This window comes from Triturus cristatus, chromosome 6 (assembly GCF_964204655.1).
Source record: "Triturus cristatus chromosome 6, aTriCri1.1, whole genome shotgun sequence".
Lineage (NCBI taxonomy): Eukaryota > Metazoa > Chordata > Amphibia > Caudata > Salamandridae > Triturus > Triturus cristatus.
The window spans coordinates 826,814,616-826,829,797 of record NC_140589.1 but is presented as its reverse complement, the minus strand read 5'-3'; the positions used below and the strand labels follow the sequence as shown (position 1 = coordinate 826,829,797).

Here is a 15,182-nt window from a genome sequence, read left to right as displayed (position 1 = left end):
CAGTTCTATCCTTTATTTTGCCTCTTTCTGCTCATTTCTGACCTTTATTTTGCCTCTTTCTACTCGTTTCTGACATCTATTCTGCCTCTTTCTTCTCGTTTCTCAGCTTTATTATGCCTCTTTCTGCTCGATGCTGACCTTTATTCTGCCTCTTTCTGCTTGTAGTTCTCACCTTTATTTTGCCTCTTTCTGCTTGCTTCTCACCTTTATCATGCCTCTTTCTGTTCGTTACTGGCCTCTATTCTGCATCTTTGTGCTTGCTTCTAACCTTTATTCTGCCTCTTTCTTCTCCTTTCCCCTTGGGACTGCAGGGGAGCCTTAAGAACCCCGCAGTCCCCGCCGGTTCCCCTCCTCCTCTGGTTGCCGGCATTGCTCTCACAGACAGGGAGCTACTAAACATGCAGGTCCCTGTCTGTCAGAGCAATACTTTCATCTGTTTCCCTGCCTGTATGCCAGCAGGCAGGGAAGCAGCTGAAATCTCCACTTCTGGCAAGCGAGAGCATTTATCAGATCTTGCTTGCTGGAAGCAGAGTGTTTGTTCTGACTTGGAGGGAGCTGTTAAAGATCCCACTAAGTCAGAGCAAACAGCTATGTAACAGGAGGTGGGCACTCCAGGACATAGCAGGAACCGGCTCTAAGGAGGTGGCAGATCCCTGGGCCATTATTGGCTTAAGGACAGGGGACATGCACTGCATGGGCCAGCCTTGGGAGGGGTGGTGGTCCCCAAACTGTATATGGCCCAGAGGGGGGCAGCGTGACCCCTCTGCCATTTTTAAAAAGAAAATTTGGCTGTGGGAAGGTAGTGGTCCCCAGGGCCCAGGGGGGTATGCGGGCCTCTCATTAGCTATTTTTAAGCCCCAGGGAGATGATAGTCCCCGGGGCTTGGTGGGGTCCACTTGTGCTCCATCAATCTTTCTTTAGCCCTGGGGAGGTGGCGGATTCCAGGGCTTATAGAGCCATGGAGGGAGTCCACATGCGCCCCCTCCTTTTTTTTTTTAATAAAGCACCATGGATGTGGTGGTCCCTGGGGCTCAATGAGCTTTAAGAGGGGGGCCTATGCTTCCCCCTCCTTTTTTCAAAAGATGCCCCCGGGACCTGGCCCACCAGGCTGCTGTATTCAAAGTAAGTGCTGGAGCAGCATTTATTTTTTTATACTCTTTGCAGAAGATTAACGGCTTAGCTCTGTTGTGTTTTTGTGGCAAAAATGTTAAAAAGAAGGGATTTTTGGCCCTGTCGAGGGTCACAGGGGGACCACACCACCATACCTAGGGTTCAGGGTATTCCTAGCCTGCCCTCTTTTCTTTTCTTCAAACATTTTTATGGGACTCAGCTGAAGCCAAATCCCAAGATGGCTGCCAACATTTCTTAAGTGAAGTGTTGGCAGCCAAATCAGATCTCCATGAGATATGTGCTTAGGCTCCTCCTTATTTGCTTTCTCTAAAATTTCTCAACAACGACTAACCAGATTTACACCAGATAACAAAGCGTGATCTGCAAACCAAAATCTACATTTCTGCCAGATTTAGTCTAATCACATTCAGCAGTTTAGGCTGTAGTCCTGTTCAAAGCTTCTATGGGAATTAACATGGAAAATCGTACATTTTGACCCCCCCCCCCTTTTTCTCAGCTTCCGTTGGACAGGTCATCCTGAAACTTTCCATGCACACCAAGACTCACTATGACACTATTTTTTGGAACATTTCATGAAGATTTATCAAACTGTGGGAAAGATATAGGCAAGTCAAAAAAAAAAAAAAAAAAAATATATATATATATATATATATATATATATATATAAATTCACTGAAAAAAACCATAGGTTTCAGGGACGTTATAGTTAGTTGGACGTTTGACTCATATAAAACCAGAGAAATTTGCCTGTCATAGATACTTAAGCTAACTATAACTCGCGTGCCCGCAATGCACTGGTGATGATGTCACATATTACATCACTCATGACATGGTCAGTGACATCACTGATGACATCTCAAATGACATCACTGATGACATCACTGATGACATCATCCAGTGAATGTGTGTTTCTGTAAAGTTTAAATATTTTTCATATATATCTATGATCAGGTGTATCGAAGAAAGAGTGGATTTACAAGTGCCTGAATGGATTATTTAGTAGGTGCGTGACTGACTGTATAAGTGAGTGATTGAACATGTGTTACTGAATGTATGGGTTAGTGACTAAACTGTGTGAAAGTCTGTATTAGTGTCTCAGTTGGTGTATAAGCGGCTGCATGGGTTGGTGAATAGCTACATGAGTGTCTATATGGGTTATTGATTTGTTGTCTGAGCATCTGTATGGGTGGGGGGGTGTTACTATGTGCATAGATGTCTGAGTGGGTGATTCACTGGTTGTATGGATTAAAAAGTGCATCTGAGAAGGGCTGTATGGGTGAGTTAGAGTGTGTATGGGTGTGTTGGTGAGTGAATGAATGTCTCAGTGGTATATGTGTGAGTAACTACATATGTTTTAAGACAGTATATGTGAGTGTTAGAGTATATAAATGACTGTATGTGAGAGTAAGTTATTTGAAGAGTGGGTGTATAAATGAGTGTCTGCTTATATCAGTGATTGTATAAGACAGTAAGTATTTGTTAGTATCTGCATAAATAAGTGATGTGGTGTGTATAAATAACGGAGTTGTGTGTATAACTGTATACATGAGTAAATGGGTATGTGATAGATTCTTTACATGACTGACTAGGTGTGTGAGTAACTGTATGGATGAGTGGTGGAGTGTGACTGTGTGCATAGATGTATAAGTGCATATTATAGTACTGTGTTGATGATTAACTGCATGTATAAGTGACTGGATGTGTGTAGACCTAGGAAATAGTGGGTGGTATGTAGTATTTGGCATTCATGTGTGTATGGTTTCAAAAATAGTAGTCTGTATTTTAGAATGCGTGTGCATCAGATTATCATGTGGATGATTTCATCAGTGATGTCATTTGAGACATCATCAGTGATGTCATCAGTGATGTCACTGACCATGTCATGAGTGATGTAATGTGACATCATCACCAGTGCATTGCGGGCGCGCGAGTTATAGTTAGCTCAACTAACTATAACAAGCGAATTTCTCTGGTTTTATATGAGTCAAATGTGACTGGTGAATAGCATCAAGGGACCCTGGCAGAAAAAACTTTGACTGAGGCGTTCTGCGAGGGGTAGTTGCACAGGGTTCCATCGCAGTCAGCCTGAAACTTTGACTTTTTCCCGGTCTCGGGCAACCAGATGTCCCAATAGGCACTATAGGTTTCTATGTGCTATATAGTGCTAAATCTTTCAAAAAAATTGTATCTCCGGTTCCCTACATTGGATTTTCTTTCGTTTTGGTGTCATTTTAAAGATAAAATTATTTCCTATTTTATGAATTGGTGTTTGATTTTTATTGTGTGTTGTGTCTCAGTTTTACGTACCGGTCTCTGAAGTTAAGCCTGCCTGCTCGCAGCCAAGCTACCAAGGGTTGAACATGGGAATAATTTTCTGAGACCTATTCTGAGCCCTAGACTGTGTTAGTAGCCTTTATGCCAGTGCTGGATATATATTTACCACTACTAATAATCCACTTTCAACAGCTCACCATGCGCTATGGTTGCAGGGGCAGCAAACAATGCTCACCAAACGCAGGGCCCCTGGGAGTATACCAGTAGGACAAATCCAAGGCAGGCAGCAGTAGACAGAGGCCAGAACTCTAGAGACAATTAAGGGCGGTTCCTCCTGGCAGTCCAGCAGTGCTTAGGTAGCCCCAAGTCAAAGAGCAGGCTTGCAGCAGGGCAATAATCAGCAAAGCAATCCAGCAATCCCTTATGATACCCAGCACAGAAGGCACCAGGGCAACAACAGCTGTGTTCTTCTGCAGCTCAGCAGTCCTTCTGACAGAGGTTCAGTCCCAGTTCAAAAGTGCTCTAAAATCATGGGGTCAGAGCCCCTGTACTTATATTTATAATGTATCTGATGTGGAGACAACTTCAATGCAAACTTTATCAATGCACAACACCACCATTCAATCTCCAGCCCTGGCTCCAGACAAACTACAGGTGCGCGGAGACAGCATTGTGAAAAGCAGGCACAGCCCTATTCAGGTGCAGGTGACAACTTCTCCTACCACTCTAGCACAGGAAGACCCATCAGAATATGCATGGTACACCTCAGCACCCTTTGTGACAGTCTAGAGTGAATGCACAAAACAGGCACGGTCAGTCTAAACCAGATGTTGATTGGAGTCAGGCTGCAAAGCAGAAGTAGTCATAAGGACACTTCTAAAAGTGGCATTTCTGAAAAGTTGTAATAAGAAATCTGCTTTCACCAATAAGCAGGATTTATCACCACTATTCCAAACATATCAAACATGGCAACACTACTCCTTTCATACAAGAAATTACCACTGAAATACATATCAGGGAATTCCCAATGCAAACCTATGAGACGAGCAGCCTCACAGCAGTGAGAAACCAAATAGGCTGTTTGTCACCACCAGGACTGGCAGTTGGGTCAATCACCTATATGGGGTCAAGAGTACACTAAACAACATGCCAAGAAGTTCCCTAGGGGGATGTACTCCATACCAAGTCCTGTTTGGGTTTAGAATGTGGGTACCTGACATCGACTGTGGCAGCACAGTGGCGGATGAAAAACCATTTGACATCAATGATTGTTTGGCTGTTTTACAGGAACATAATGAATTCCAGGCATTACAAAGCAACGTCCAAGTAAAATGCACTGCCTCTGGAGAAGTGAAAGCTGTTCTGGCAAGACCTGCCTGGGTCCCAAAGATTGGGGACCTGGACAGAGAAAAGATTATGGACAAAAAAGAATTTGGGCCATCTTATAGAGTGCCTGTACCTGTCCTGGCTGTCGAAGGAACAAAAACAGTACTTCTTCCGCCCCTTGCCAGCATGAAAGAGATTGTCTCAATTGATCTGATCAAACCACACTATGTGTCCGATACTCAATAGTAGGTGTGTGGGCTACTGGGTAGCACCAGATCCCCTCTTGCTACCATACAGGAGGTTCAGATGGAAAGATGAATCACGTTTGAAGATTCTACTCCACGAAGTGAAGGAGTTATCAACTATGGAATGCAATTCATACCTGTTGAAATTGAACAACTTCAATCTACAAATGAAAAACAGATGTCAATTCATCCTAACACCAACATCTATGTGAATATGTCTCAAATGGAGGCATCTGCCTGTTCCACAAAACCTGCTGAGCTACCAAAGTCAGATCGAACTGTGTGTTGGCTACTTCATCGATTTTGATACCTTTTCATTGGATCCAAGTGAACCTGAATTACCGCCACCGCCCGTTTCCCAAAAATAATGAATTCATGATTTCTACCTTTGGCTGAAAAAGGCTTACTTTGTTTCTCCCCGGATACAGCTCTACATTGCAACTGGTCTACTGCTTCTAGTCCTTTGGATTGGTATAGGGTCTGTCTTTTTCGTGCTCCTGAATGGACATTATCTCCCAAAACGCTCTGCAGCACAAAATGTGAACTTGGTCCTGAAACCACATGCATCATCACACCGTGAACAGAGACCTGTCCTTAGTGACCATTACAGCAGTTCAAGTTCCCAAAGGAATAGTCTGGGACAGAGCTTCTTATGATGTATATGGTCCCACTGAACTTTTAAAAATACCATACGTATTTAAAAATTCTCTAAGTGATATCATCCTCTCTGGTACTTTCTCTGATTGGGACTTTTAAACTGTAAATACTATGCTGTCTGATTTAGAACAATCTGCTGCAAATAATTTTGACACCATGTTTTGTTGCCAACACTATAGTCATCATTTCTTGCACAAAGCAAGTATCCCACAAAATGTTTTCCCTTACCATCAATGGAAACATTGCCCAACACCATCAAAAGATAGTTCAAACACATTTGCACAAACTTTTGCTTATTTTTCTGAGTTTAACACTTCAGACCCGGCCTCTAATTATTTTAAGATAGCACCTACACCTGCAAAGTAAAATATGCTGACTAATACGAAACACATATACTCTGCTTGCTTTATTGCCCAGCTTTCTGTACATGGTTTCAACTTGTGGAAAGACACTATAGACACAAAATCTGTCTGGGGGACTAAAGATTGGCAAGGTCAGGGAACTGAGGCCTTATTTAGAGCGTGGATCATACCACATCAGATGATTTTCCTGAACGATACAGTGCAACAGACTACCTGTCTTGGACTAGCCAAGATCAAGGACTTGAACACACCTTGTATTCCCTCACGTACACACTTTGAGGAATGGCAAAATTAGACACAACACAGTGAGGATACATTAGATGCCATTTTACACGATAGTTCATACAATTCATCTGACCCCAATTGGAAGAGATGGTTGGTTTGGCCTCTCGACACGAATAGGTGTCAGTCATGATTCAAGGGTACCACCAAAGGGTTTAGTATCCATAGTCCTGACCAACGCTATGTACACTCGGGGTGATGACATCATGCAGTATCGGGAAGTTATGCCTAGAGTGGCTAAAGACCTCGACACTATCCCAGGTGAGACAACACTTATCTCTTCCCTCAGAAGACATGGATCTTAGGGATCTTTTGTATGCCATTTACAATGATCTATGGATAATCGCTCAACAGGAAGCTGCTAAGAGACTACGTGAGATTGATGGGGTTAAACTAGAAAAGGCTTTGGCAGTGGTCGACAATGGTATGACCACACTGTCATTTAGAATGTATTCACTGTGCAAAATTGTGTCTTCTGCAATAGATATAATGGAACAAGATTTTTCTATTCTCCAACATGGATAATCACAATTACGATTCATTCTACTATTGAGCTGAACACTACAATCGTTGCGTTCTGGCCATGTGCCCTGGCGTTACATCAACAGTACAACTCTGTTTTCTGCATATAATCTAACAGAAAGACAGGGTAATGGCACAAACAGATGCAAAATATACAATGCTGTACATTGAAAAATTGGACCAATTACCTTTCACCGTGGCGGAGTCACCTTCCAATGAATGGTTAATCCATGGCTAGATCACACTGCCTGTCACAACATTCCAATTTCAATACTGTCTACAGTATCACCAGTTAGGCAGATATAAGGCACTGGGAGACGGGTGCATGCCAGAGAACTGGGAATTACCGTACAGATGTAGATGCAGGAATGGACTTCTAGACGAACTCTAAAAGCTCAATGAAATGGGAAAAATGAAAGAGACCTTTCAACTACTACCCACTAGATTGTGGGAAAGGAAGCAATTCCTTTTGTTATTATAACCCTCACACACTCTAGTAGTGTAATGCTTCATCATCGGGTTAACCCTGACTCCTAAAGGTCAGGGTGGGCTCAACCATATTTCGGGGAGTACTTAGGAAGAATTGGCCAGGGGGTATGAAGATTAAAAATCTTCCTGCAGATTCCGGTATCCCTTTATTATTTGAGCCGCAGGGGATATTAAAAATACAAAAAACTATGTGGGTCACAAGGAGTATTATGGTCCTATGACCCTAGTGCCAACATGTTTCAGTCCGAACGAGGGCCTTAACAGTTCCCGGACTTTCTTCAGGGCAAAAATGTCCTCCCTGGTAAAAGTTGCAAAAAGGAAACTCCCTATTTCTATATATGTAAGGGCAGATAGCTGCTCCTTAGTGTGACACACCCGAAACAAAAATCACTTATCTTATGACTTGAGAGGTGTGCCGTACTCCATCTGTGAGAAAGAAAAATGGAAAAATGGGACAACCATCGAAAGAATTTGTACATTACAAATTTCCAATTGTGATTTGCTCTGTACACCCATGCTAATCAAACAGGGAGTGTGTGTAGGAGCCATCATACATCGTAGCCATTTGTTACATGATCTGTTAATCAATTTCTAACAGAGCCTATTGTTCTGTAATTTATTTAGTGAGGTGGCGATATGACTCGCATTCTGCCACTAATCCAAGTGATGTGACCGAATACTCAGTAAAATTATTTATTTATTTCCCCACACCACACCCTTCTCACTCAACCCACACAATCTCACACACGTCATTACGCATGAAAACATATTTGTCCAATTGCGTACAGTCCCCCTTAACCCAATTCAGGAGAGTGTTTGCTTCGCAGGGGACCTCAGCAGTGTGGGGTAGCCCTTTAGTCACACTCTGGTCAATTTTGTCCGGAGAAGGGAGTATAAAGGAAGAACGAAGAAACAGAGCCGCTTGTGTCGTTAGGGACTCATAAAATAAGGCATGATTCAATCATACCTGTGTAGCGCTTAACGCGCTCTCCGTAGTTCCCCATACTCACAACATCAAGAGTCCTGTCTCATATGTGCGCCTATTCGGTCTGTGTCCCCGGACTTTAGCAATGTGTTGCTGGTAGCTCTTCCCTTTTGAAATGCCGAGCCATGAATAGTTCCGGGTAGCGGTGGGTGTGGTCGCGTCAACGTGGATGCGTCACCGCATCACATGGTGTATGATTGAGCCATGTGAAACCAATGAACTACGGATTTCCGAGGCATTCTGGGATCCGTAGTTCAAATCACTGCGATTATGTATTGTGCGCAATGATGTTTAAATAAAGTTATCGGGACGAACACTGTCCAACCAAATTTTAATCTCGTTGTGTGAGGATTTTGCAAAGTGTGTAGCCCCATTCCTACTCGTCGGTCTTGTCGACCTAATGCAAGAAAGCTTGGTCTTGCCTAATATTTAATATTTGCGGGTATGTCTGGGGGATTAGACCCCCACTATTATAGTGATCCCATATGCTGGACAGTATTAATATTGTGATCACAGATATTACCAGATAAATGTCCCAACTAGAAAGTCCAGCGTTTTCCCTAGTGATGACTCGATGTGTATTATCTCTACAAACATAAGGAATTCTGTATGAGCTCAAATATCATAGTGAGCGTCTGATACGGTAGAAACTAAGAAGTGGCAGGAATGTTAAGAGGAATATTAACTGTAGCAGCTAAGCCTAAACAAGTTACAGCGTTGTATAACCTCATATATGTACAGGATACATCCATAAGGGATGGGAGTGTATGTTTCAGCAAAACGGACTCATCCCCATTGAGGTGAAACCTAGGCAGTCATAGTACCGTCATGAATCTGCAGACTCATTTGCGGTTCAATTGGTTCCATGGGATGGAATCATTTAATCCCTTTTCATGTGTTCCCAGTTGGTACACCCAATGCTGTTCTCTTTCTAATAACCTATTGGCTATATTCCCACCTCCCTTCACTCTCTATAATGCACTTTTAAAATAAAGAAGTTGCAGAATGGACTGTATTAAATTTAAACAGTAGGGGCGCACCGTACCCTTCTGATCTCGCCCACTTCGACCACTGAGTGTCAGGAGACTTTTACTTTTGTGGAGGAGTCACAATTGGTTTGTTCTGTTTTGGATGAATGTGCCATTGTGATGGGTCAGGGAAAGTAAACACTAATCTCCATGTTAAAAGAATTTGTTAGAAGACATAACTTGGCATCTAACTTGGCACAGCAAATCTGACAAGATAAAAATAAAGTTTTTGAACTCCAACATGGTTATTTTGGGGGTGCTGCAGCACCCCTTGCACCCCTACTTCCAGTGACTATGTTAGTAAGGAAGGTTTTCACTGATGCAGGAGTAAACATTTTTGAAGGGCATTTTTGCAAGGGAGGGACTGCTCGCAAAACCTATTTTACAGGCAATATAGTCCAATTTGAAGAAAATAATTGAAGCAGGCATGGAAAAATCTTAGGAGGGATGGATAATATCATGCAAGCCTTTACAGTCACAACGGGATAATGAAAACGGTGGTGACAGAGCCCAATCTCTCTCTCCAGGCCTTTAAGTGTGATACAGAATGTGTGGGTGTGGTCTTCAAAAGGGGTGTGGCCTATGTAATTAAGGGCGTGATTTAAACATGCAAAAGGAGATTTTTTTTACTAGCCTAGCGCCAAGGTAGGCCCCCTTGTATTATGGTGCAAGGGTGCCTCCGTTGCATACAGGATTGTTTCTGTGAGGGAACCTTTCTGCACAAAAACAATCCTAAGAGGCATTTTCCTCTTTCTATATGTGCAGCAGAATGTAGAGGAAAGAGGAATAATGGGGAGAAATAACTATATTACTCCTCGTTACGCCTTACCTCAGGAGGCGTACGGATTTGGCCCTTCTCCAGGTTAACACCACTTTGTAAATCTGAGGAAGCGTCAAAATCCATGGGTGTTGCATTGGAAAACCCACCTCAGTGCCCATGGAACAACTCCCGGGCGTTGAGTCACCTTACTCATAATTTATGAACCACTCAAAGCCACGCAGGGTGACTTTGCATTGCTTCATAAATCGAAATGAGAGCCTTGCATCACTCATGCACCACTTTACATGGTGCAAAAGTGATACAGGGCTCTCGACACTAGTTGAGACCAGAATTCGATACTTAAAATGAATTCAAATTAGATACAATAATACATCAGTACAGAGTTTGATTTTGCTTCTTAAATTTCCGCCTGATGAATGTGTGTGTTATAACCAAATTTTTTAAAACTTTTTTAAAATTGTATTGTAATGATTATTTTATTAATGTTTAATAACAAATGTATTTTTACAAAATGTGTTCTCAGTAAAGAACTAAATCAATGAAACTTGACACAGAGCTCTCATAAATATGCACCTAAATGTTTGTGACCCTACGGTGCGCCACCCAACTGTTATTTTGGTGCAAGATTAAGTAAACCATGTGCAATATAAAAAGGAAGAAATCGCGGGCATGGATTACCTTAACTTTTTTTCTTTTGCATTCAGTGTTTAGAAATCGATCACTGTTATTTGCCAGTCATTTTTTTTGCAGATTTATGTAGCGCAAACTCGACCCGAAGGTATTGGAGCGCTTTACATGAGCACCAGTTACATTACACAAGGACACATTCATTTTTTTGGTAGGCACGGGACATTAAGGGGCATATTATCAAGACAGGCGATAAAATTATTGCCACTTTAGCGGCAGAAAACTGCCGCTAAAACGGCGATAATGGGCTTGATAATATGCTCTATGGAATTCCAATTGAAGCCCATGTTAGATGTGAATGACATCTAACCTGAGCTTCGATTGAACTTCCATAGAGCATATTAACAATCCTATTATCGCCGTTTTAGCGGCAGTTTTCTGCCGCTAAAGGGGCGATAATTTTATCGCCTGTCTTGATAATATGCCCCTAAGAGATTTTCCAAGAATCACAGGATGTGGAGTCGACCCCGAGGCTCAAACCTTGGTTTCCCAGCTCCAAAGTCGGCAGTTTAGCCGTGAAACCACATCCTCACCCCAGTAATGTTAAGTACATGAAAATAGGGACTGATGAGGGGCCCATTTCCATGTCCGCTTTTAGTCACTAACGGGCTGCGGCCCGAAGGTACCCGGCTCACTTAAAGCCCTGTCTCACGGGGGGTTTGGGAGGGTGGGCGGGCGTTGGCCGGAGTGTGTGTGCGTGTGTGTGTGTGTGTGTGTGTTGGCGTGCAGTTGAGGAGATGGCGCTGCAGAAAGAGCTTCTTCGCTCTACATGTTTCTTTATTTCATATACATATATGTAATATTGTAGTGCGTTGCAAGCAACAATTTAGGGGCATATTATGAAGCACGGCGTTAACATTATCGCCGCTTTAGCAGCAGAAAACTGCTGCTAAAGCGGCGATAATGGGCTTGATAATATGCCGCAGAGAATTCCCATAGAAGCCCATATTCACACCAGAACATGGGCTTCTACGGGAATTCTCAAGGGCATATTATCAAGCCCATTACCATCACTTTAGCTGCAGTTTTCTGCCGCTAAAGCGGCGATAATGTTAATGCCGTTTCTTGATAATATGCCCCTTAGTTACTTCAGAGCGCTAAATGAGAAGCACAACAAAGTGCATTGTTGATAAATGAAGGGTTCCCGCATTCTCCTCTTCTCCCCCGCATCACTGTTACCACCCGTGCTGTATCCTGCGCGAGCAAAGGACACAGCGCTGCGCTACGGGGCTGCCGGGCCAACCCTGGCTTCCTCTTGGGCTAGTGAATGTGTGGTACTTAAAGGTACCGACCACACCAACGTTGAGGTGCTGTAGCTTTTATTTTATCTTGTTCATATGTAATACAGAGGTGCCCGCATAAAGAACATCAGCCTCCGTGACAAACCGCATCCTCCAACTGAAAATGAGCACCTAGTACTAGAACTCTCGAGATTCCCCACAGTCGTTCTGGTTCCAAAATGGAGCTAAAACCCAGAACGAAAGGGCCGGCTCTAGGGCGGTGCGATCGGTGCCATCGCACCGGGTGCTGACTTGGGGTGGGGGGCGCAATGTTAATTGTTCTAAAAGCACCTTAAGCCGCGTTCCTAGTCCCCGCAATAAAAACGTTGAGTACTTCCTGGGGGGAAAATGGAGCTTTGTCTAAGAAATGTTGACTCCTAGTGCAGAGGGTTAACATGCCTGCTGCAAAGAACGTGTCCCATTTAGATCACAAAGTGCATATAAAATAAATTGGTCAAAGGGTTACCGCTTTTGTCAGAGAGATCCTTTTGTTATTGCAGTTTATACCTTAAACTCTTACATATTAACTGTCATCAAAGAGCTGCATGCAAACTGAAAGGAATGTATTAGAGCTATTTGTTTTTTACCCAGTCTTTTGTTATCCTAATATTGCAAAAAGGGTTCATTTAGGTAGAAATCAATTATTATTATTATGAAAGAAAACCCCTAAAAATGGTGTTACATTTTAAGTTCTGAATTTTCGTTCTACCAGACCAGGGACTCAAACTATACTGCCTACCGGAATGGATGACATGTGACTCCTACACCTTCTAGGCCTCTGTCTTATGGAACATTTGCTATACACTCATTTACTCATGTATGATTGTCTCTGTGCAATGTGTGTGTGATGTAAAGTGTTCTGACCCCTTAAACTTGTATGAGTGGCGCTATAAAACTAAATGAATCTGAGCGACAGTGGTTTTAGAGACTTGAGGGGAACTGTCAAATGGTGGTAGTGAGGGAATATGTGGCAGAGGTGATCATTGGGGGGCGCCAACAGACATTGTCGCACAGGGCACCACCAGCGCCAAAGCCGGTCCTGACGACAGTGGTGAATACTACAGAACGCCATGATCTGAACACAGTAGTGCTGCCGGAATGGCAATCCAGGCGATTTTTTTTTACAAAGCCAGTACTTCAAATATCGCAAAATCATTCATTTGCAAAGCAAAACTACACACCGTAGTTCAGTGTAGCACGAAGGGGAACTACCACCACTGACAAACTCAAAAGTACTTATTTTATCAGCTTCAGGAGAATGAACAGCTATATTAGACTCGTGTGGATTGCAATCCAGCCCAAGAGATGTAGGCGACAAGCAGTTCTGCTGCAGGTGCCCACTGAACCTAGTGCATCGGAGTACTTATTCTGAGCCGCATTCGCTAGAATGAAACGGTGATCAGCAGTTCAGCACAGACGCGCCCAGATTACAAAGACCGCAGTAGTACCAATGCAATATGGCGCTGGTAAACGAACATACACATTCTTTGAAATGCAGAAAGGGCAGTCACATTTAGAGCAAAAAAGAAATTTTGAAAAAGCAAAACAGGCCGGGGCGGTGAATGTGTAACTGACAGGTGTAATAGTTCACTGGGTCAAAAACACAACAACGGTCCGGTCTAAGCACTGAATATACAACTGGGAACATCTTAGAATACAAGTTACTAATCAATGTGAATGTATGTCTTTGTTAGCGTTTAAAGGCATTGCTATGACTGACGGTAACTGCATTATACACTTAATGTAACTAAATTACGCAGTTAGTAGCAACAGACACTATAAAATAACAGCGCATTGTTCAGTAACATATTTTCTGCGTCTACATTTTTTACTTTTAGTACGTTTTACAGGAACATAGACAATCCAAACCTACCCGAAAAAATCCATTGTTTTCGTGCAACTCTTATGGGCGCGCGTCACTGTATTTAACTGACTATTTTATTAACCAATTTGATTATAAAAGCTATTTTAATACCCAAGAAGGACAACGGTTGAGCCACCCCCACTGGGCTTCATACCTGGGAAGGTAAGGTTGGCCCCAGATCTCTGCAGGTGCATTACTCGCCTGAGCTATGCAACCGATAAACTAATGACATTAAACCCGGATACTCACAAACAGCCCCACACTAAGGCTTTCATTCAGGCACCAGCAGCCCATGGTGAATGCTGGGATGCTGAGGTAGTGGCCGGGTGTGGGCCTGCTTTCCAGTCCCTCGGAGTCCGTGTCCTACCGACTCTTCCTGTATTTGAGGCTCCTTTTGAGAGAACCGGCAGCTTTATCGACCTCTCTCTCTCCTCTGCCTCCCCTCCTCTCTTCCTAGGAATTTTCGAATGAATGACCTCCTGTCAGAAGACCATCCCTGAGCTGACATGCCAGGTGACCAAGGAAAAGAAAGCGTGTGTCTTCCCTGAAATTCCTTTCCGTGGCCCCCGCCGCACACACTAACCCAAAGGAGGTGGTTTTGTTTGACATTTTTCCTCCATTTCGATGACTCTGAGGCTGATCAAAGCGAATTCGCAGGCCAACAATGAACAAAAAGCCTGTGTGGTCGCGTCCTTCTTCTTTGATAACCTTTAGCCCTTTCCCCTTTCATGTCCTTAAACGAACAGCAGCTTCCTTTAATAAGTCGGTGCCTGCTCCTGGAAACAAAAGGCGCATCGCGTTTGTTTTGTGTCTAATGGTAATAATGAGTTTAGCTGGGGTGTTATACTATCTCTACTAATAATAAAAATGCAACGAGTCACATGCCTGCATTCTGTGGTTCTTGAGTACTGGTGTTATTCTTACATGCACACGTTTGAATCATCCCCATTGTCAAATTGGTAGTCTCACACTCATTTTTAGGTGAGCAGTACAATGCTAAATTGTGCTTTGAATGCTAGAAGTGGCCACTTTGATAATCTGTTCACATCATTTAAAAAGAGCCAAGCGTCAACCAGCCAGGAAACAGATGAGCAAACAGCACGCACAACAGTGGCCACCATAATTCAGATTTTTTAGCAGTAGAGTGAGGTTAGAAACTGGTAGAGGTGAACCCACATTGGGGAGGAGAGTGGATCTCGTGAATCAATAGATATACGTATTCATAAAAATAATGCAGATAGTAAATGGAGGAAAAACTGTTAAATTGCC

The 15,182-nt window shown here is 43.0% G+C and overlaps 1 protein-coding gene across 3 annotated transcripts in view; it reads right to left on the bottom strand.

The window, feature by feature from the left end:
• The window catches only part of NOX3 (NADPH oxidase 3), a 777,582-nt gene that overhangs the window by 606,373 nt on the left and 156,027 nt on the right, over positions 1-15,182 (bottom strand). The window contains exon 1 of one of the 3 annotated variants that reach the window (XM_085611430.1): positions 14,163-14,290. The exons of 1 other annotated variant lie outside the window; for it this stretch is intronic. In XM_085611430.1, coding sequence (XP_085467556.1) covers positions 14,163-14,207 — 45 coding nt within the window. In that variant the 5' untranslated portion in view covers positions 14,208-14,290. Of the gene's footprint in view, positions 1-14,162; positions 14,291-15,182 lie in introns of those variants that run through there. One more of the 3 variants, XM_085611432.1, reaches the window with a different exon arrangement.